At 41.7% G+C, this 6,043-nt stretch overlaps 1 protein-coding gene across 1 annotated transcript in view; it reads right to left on the bottom strand.

Annotated features, from left to right (window-relative positions):
- Window positions 1-1,934: 1,934 nt before the first annotated feature.
- LOC110525165 (phosphatidate cytidylyltransferase 1) overlaps window positions 1,935-6,043 on the bottom strand; it is a 74,913-nt gene continuing 70,804 nt past the window's right edge. The window contains exon 13 of the mRNA XM_036979228.2: window positions 1,935-5,384. Coding sequence (XP_036835123.1) covers window positions 5,249-5,384 — 136 coding nt within the window. The 3' untranslated portion in view covers window positions 1,935-5,248. The remainder of the gene's footprint in view (window positions 5,385-6,043) is intronic.

Here is a 6,043-nt window from a genome sequence, read left to right as displayed (position 1 = left end):
ACACGTCTGAAATAAGAGGGATTAACCAGACATGTTGAAGTGTTGTGTCTGTGTTAAACATTCAAACAGATCTAAATGAGCCAGTGTTCACGGAGTGGATGAACATGTTAATTAAAAATACAAATAAACATTTAAAATCATCTTAGCAATGAAGGAGAAGATATGAGAACAATTATTGTGTTAAGGGCACATAACAGAATATCATGTTCATTAAATAGCAGATCATTTATCAGGAAAACATCTCCCTGTGGTTTTATGTGTTTTTTAAAAATATTTTTAATATGTTGTTTTTTTTTGTTAAAGATATTTTTTTTTAAACGTCTATACACACAAAAAAAATACAATTAAAAAAAACAAAGAAAAATTATAAAAAGTAAGACATGAGACCCCCAACTTTTTCAAATGCATAATACCTGACAAATTTCTGACACTTTAGGTCAAGTTCGTTGCAATACTACTGTGCTAACCAACAGTATTGGGCTTATATATTAACAGAACTGATCATCACAATATTATAACTTAAACCACGCAATAACTTAGTTACTAACTTAAGTTATCATAGCTTAGAAAGTCTCGTAAGCTTGACCACAATCTTTGCTTTTGATAGCTCTACTTTTGGTCAGGTTGTTTTGAACGCACATGCAGTACACTCTTAGAAAAGTTAGGTGCTACCAGAAAAGGGTTCTTCGATGGTCCCCATAGGAGAACCATCTGGAAAAAAAACTATTTCTCCTTTCACTAAACACAAGGTTCTACATAGCACCTTTATCACCACCAAAGGGTTCTTCTACCTGGAACAACAAAAAAAAAAAAACGGTTCTCCTACTGGGAAAAACGAGAAAAAAAAAAGCAAAAAAAGTTTTATTTCTAAGAGAGTATAATCCACAAGTTGTGTTTTAATAAGCGAGAGGACAGTTTAGTTTACACAAAGAGACATCTGTAAAGTTATCCCAAGGAGGAACCAATAGAGGAGCCATCACGCCATGGGGAAGGAAGGCTTTAGAAGCGACAATTATACAGCAGAGAATTGGTCCCAAAGTCCACAGAACTCCACACGGTTACTATTTCAAGAAGCCAGGAAGCACAAAATAAAATGTACTTCTGGAGGAAATCAATTTAAAATTTGTAAAAACCCGGAGAATCAAATCAACACAGCAGATGTTCCATTTCCTTTCAGCCCGGTCCCAGATCTGTTTGTGTTGTCCTGTGAACTCCTACAGCAGCGTAACAACGACATGCCATAGGAGTTTGCACTAGGACAGCAAAAATGAGATCTGGAACCAGGCTAATTTCCTTTTGGTTTTCCAGTGGGACATACCCAACAATAAACGGATACGTACTGAGAACAGGACAACGTGACAAGACGGGCATTACTGTACACAGTTCATTAAAAAAAAGGGAGTTCCTGCAACTCCTACGACCATTTTTAATGTCTTGTGATAATGATCAGATTAGATGGCGACATCTGGAACCAGGCTAGGGTCCTACAGCACTTAGGCCTTATCCCAAACTAAACAAAAAAACTCCTCTCGTGCCCACACCAGGTCCTTTCAGATCAGCTATAGGGGTCGAACAAGGGCCAAGGGAGAGCGAAGGAGGGCTCCGTCTGTTTGGGAATGACCGTGGTAGTTGCTGAGCCTGGTGAACCCAGATTGGAACGCTGCGTTCACCAGCTCTCAGTCTGGTTTATCCAGGCTAGGAGTGACTACTGTATCATTCATTAGGGGAGTTAAGTGGACAGTGGTTCTGAAATGTGGACCGTGCTTTGGTAAACGTTTCAGGAAGGATCTCTCTCTCTCTCTCTCTCTCTCTCTCTCTCTGTTAATCAGAACAGATGGGTCCGATTCAATCAAAGACCAGACGAGGAAGAAAATAAATTTAAAAAATCTGGAAAAGGTTTTCCAATATAAAAAAAAAAAAACAGCAGTCTTTCATGAACTCATTCAAATCAAAGTGAGTTTTATTTTGTTGATTCCTTCTTCACCCAGTAAACATGGTCTATGAATCACATACACTTAAAATAGTGTTTTTCAAGTTTTGCACAGTAGTAATGTTTTTTTTTCTTCTCCACAGTGCAGTTTTTTTTCCTGTACTGTGTGTTTGATTGAATACCAGCCCAACACAGAAATCCCATCCATATTATTTTTCATAGATTCAACTCTTGCATATTAAAGATAAAATATTGCTGAAAGATACAACTATTCTTCGGAATATAATATATTTTATATGTATTATATATACACACACACACACACACCCCTACTGTACTTAGTCTCACACTGTAATCCTAACATCAAATGTTACCACTTGCATATTTATTACCTTATAATTAAATCATTTTTTAAGAGCAATTCAAACAAATAAGTAGACTTCTAAAAAAATATCATTCTTCTTTACACAGTTTGACAAAACATTGAGTCTAGTAAGAAGAAGTAGAATATTGGGGAGTGGGGAGTGGCTCAGCTCAAGTGAGTTGGAATGGACACCGGATGACAAAATACAGTGGAACTAAACTCATTGGTTAAAACAGGCTAGACAGGAAGGAAGCACAACATTATTTCCTCACAATCTCAAGTAAATGTTTAAGTTACCCCCCCCCCCCCCACACGTTCCCCACAGCAGCAGACACCAGTTCAACTTATGTGTATATACACCGAGTGTACAAAACATTAAGAACACCTGCTCTTTCCATGACACAGACTGACCAGGTGGATCCAGGTGAAAGATATGATCCCTTTATTGATGTTAAATCCACTTCAATCAGTGTAGATGAAAGGAGAGGAGACAGGTTAAAGAAGGATTTTTAAGCCTTGAGACATGGATTGTGTATGTGTGCCATTCAGAGGGTGAATGGGGGGGCGACACACACATACAAAGTGCCTTTGAACGGGGTTATGGTAGCAGGTGCCAGGCGCGACGTTTTGTTTTGTGTCAAGAACTGCAACGCTGCTGGTTCTCTCTCGCGCTCAACAGTTTCCTGTGTTCATCAAGAACGGTCCACCACCCAACGGACCACAAGCCAACTTGACCCAACTGTGAGAAGCATTGGGGCCAGCATCCCTGTGGAACGCTTTCAACACCTTGTGGAGTCCACGCCCGGACGAATTGAGGCTGTTCTGAAGGCAAAAGGGGGGTACCCAACTCAATATTAGTGAAGGTGTTCTTAATGTTTTGTACACTCAATGTATGTATATATAGGTATATTATCAAATTATTATTTACATCCCATGTAATTGTTGTGTTTATAATAGGGCTACCATATTAGTATATTTTGACAAGTCACAGATTTTATATTAGGTCTTTGTTCAGCTAAATATATATGTTATATTCTATGTACAGTAATACATTGGAAATAAGAACAGTGTGCTGGTTGCTATAGTTACTGTGTTTGTTTGTTTACGGCCAAGGTTACACACAAGCTCCATCTATCTCAAGGTTGAGGTTAAATTGCCAATACCTACAATAGGTATATCTAGAACCTAAAACAAGTTCATAGAGAGGGGGGGGGAGGAACAATGGTTTTCAGCAGTAATGAACAATAGAACTTAGAAACATGCTTCATGTTTTCAATTTGTATCATTTAAAAAGATTAAGAAGTTCTATATTAAGTTTAGTGAACACCATTATCTCAGATAGACAGATCATACTAAACGCCCAAAGCCTAAGTCAAGTGTATTTAGTATCTTGAAAACATGTTGGAGCAGCTGACATACAAAAACAATTTTTCTTTTTTGTTGTCCTCTGGGTCGTATTTCACACCGTAGCACTAAGGGCAACAGAACGTTAAAAAAAAACAGGCTTTTCTTGTTGGACAAATTCAGGTCAGGTCCCTGTTTTCAGTCCGTTTTCCCCTCCGTTTGGTGTCTAGTGAATACAACAACCCTGCTGTTGCTTTAAAACCACTTCCAACACCAAGACACTAACCCAGGATATGTTGATAGCCTTGTATTGTAAAAGCTTTACCGCGTTTCTTCCTTCAATCAGTGCAATGTTCTCCGTACATCCGTAGAGAAACCGTCAAGTCAGTCAGTCACCCACCCACTGTCCCCTATCTGTGTGCTTAGTTAGGATCCATTTCGTTTAGGAAGACATTCTGTTCAGAGCAATGCAGCCTTTAGTCTTTAGCTAGCTAGCTTGGTAGCATAACGGTCGGTTGATGCTGTTGCTAGCTAGCTTGGTAGCATAACGGTCGGTTGATGCTGTTGCTCGCTAGCTTAGTAGCATAACACTCGGTTGATGCTGTTGCTAGCTAGCTTGGTAGCATAACGGTCGGTTGATGCTGTTGCTAGCTAGCTTGGTAGCATAACGGTCGGTTGATGCTGTTGCTAGCTAGCTTGGTAGCATAACAGTCGGTTGATGCTATTGCTAGCTAGCTTGGTAGCATAACGGTCGGTTGCGGCTGCTGCTGGTAGTTTGCTTGGTAGCATAACGGTCGGTTGATGCTGCTGCTAGCTAGCTTGGTAGCATAACGGTTGGTTGATGCTGTTGCTAGCTAGCTTGGTAGCATAACGGTCGGTTGATGCTGTTGCTCGCTAGCTTGGTAGCATAACAGTCGGTTGATGCTGTTGCTAGCAAGCTTGGTAGCATAACAGTCGGTTGATGCTGTTGCTAGCTAGCTTGGTAGCATAACAGTTGGTTGATGCTGTTGCTAGCTAGCTTGGTAGCATAACGGTCGGTTGCGGCTGCTGCTGGTAGTTTGCTTGGTAGCATAACGGTTGGTTGATGCTGCTGCTAGCTAGCTTGGTAGCATAACGGTCGGTTGATGCTGCTGCTAGCTAGCTTGGTAGCATAACGGTCGGTTGATGCTGCTGCTAGCTAGCTTGGTAGCATAACAGTCGGTTGATGCTGCTGCTAGCTTGGTAGCATAACGGTCGGTTGACGCTGCTGCTAGCTTGGTAGCATAACGGTCGGTTGACGCAGTTTGTTTGTGTAGTTAGGTACTCATGCAGGTCCCAGTGGTAGCTATGACAGTCTGAACGGGTTGTTGTGGCTGCTGTTATTGGTAACTCCTTGATGCTGGGAGCAACATCTTAGTTCACAGTAATGACTGGTTAGAAACAAGAAAATAATAAAAACAGACGCTGGGCAGATGAGGGATGAGTGTCTGGAAGAAGGTGCAGGCCACACACAAGCAGCCAAAGACACTCTCTCAGACAGACAGACACACACACACACACACACACAGCCAAACTCTACCTCTCTCTCACACACACACACACACACACTCTCCCCCTCTTGCGTGTGTGTTCTACATCGCCTCCGTGGCAGCAGGGGGCAGTATTCCCCTGTCTCTCAGGCGGTCTCTCATGGCGTTGAAGATACTGAGCTGCTGCTCTGGCTGCAGGACCAACAGCTGCTGTAACACCTTGCTGGGGTTGGGACCTCTGGAACACAGACATAACATCACATTAACATATTATAATATAAAAACCTTAACATAAAATTAACATTACATTTAATATAAACAGCTGCTTATCAAACCACAGGACAGGGTCAGAGATCACGACCCCAAATCTCCTATCAAACCACAGGACAGGGTCAGAGATCACGACCCCAAATCTCCTATCAAACCACAGGACAGGGTCAGAGATCACGACCCCAAATCTCCTATCAAACCACAGGACAGGGTCAGCCATAACACATAACTACCATTAACCTGTCATTAAACCACAAGTCATTATTGTTAACATCTTACTGGAGTTGGGACCTCTGGAACAGATAAACACACCACAGCCAAAACTCCAGTCACCAACACACCATCTTGTATAGAGACAGAAGGTCTTTCACAATCCTATTTTTATGACTGGCTGTCAGTTAGACACTAACCCCTGATCTAAACGGCTTGGAGGTGATCTGGCTGTCAGTTAGACACCAACCCCTGATCTAAACAGCTTGGAGGTGACCATCTATCCAACTGGCCACCATCTCTCTCCATCTGGCCGTCTGACACCAACCCCTGATCTAAACAGCTTGGAGGTGACCATCTATCCAACTGGCCACCATCTCTCTCCGTCTGGCCGTCAGTTAGACACAAACTGCTGTG

Source organism: Oncorhynchus mykiss, chromosome 6, assembly GCF_057628025.1.
Source record: "Oncorhynchus mykiss isolate SJ-2025 chromosome 6, ASM5762802v1, whole genome shotgun sequence".
Classification (NCBI taxonomy): Eukaryota; Metazoa; Chordata; class Actinopteri; order Salmoniformes; family Salmonidae; genus Oncorhynchus; species Oncorhynchus mykiss.
This window is presented reverse-complemented; position numbering and strand designations above follow the sequence as displayed.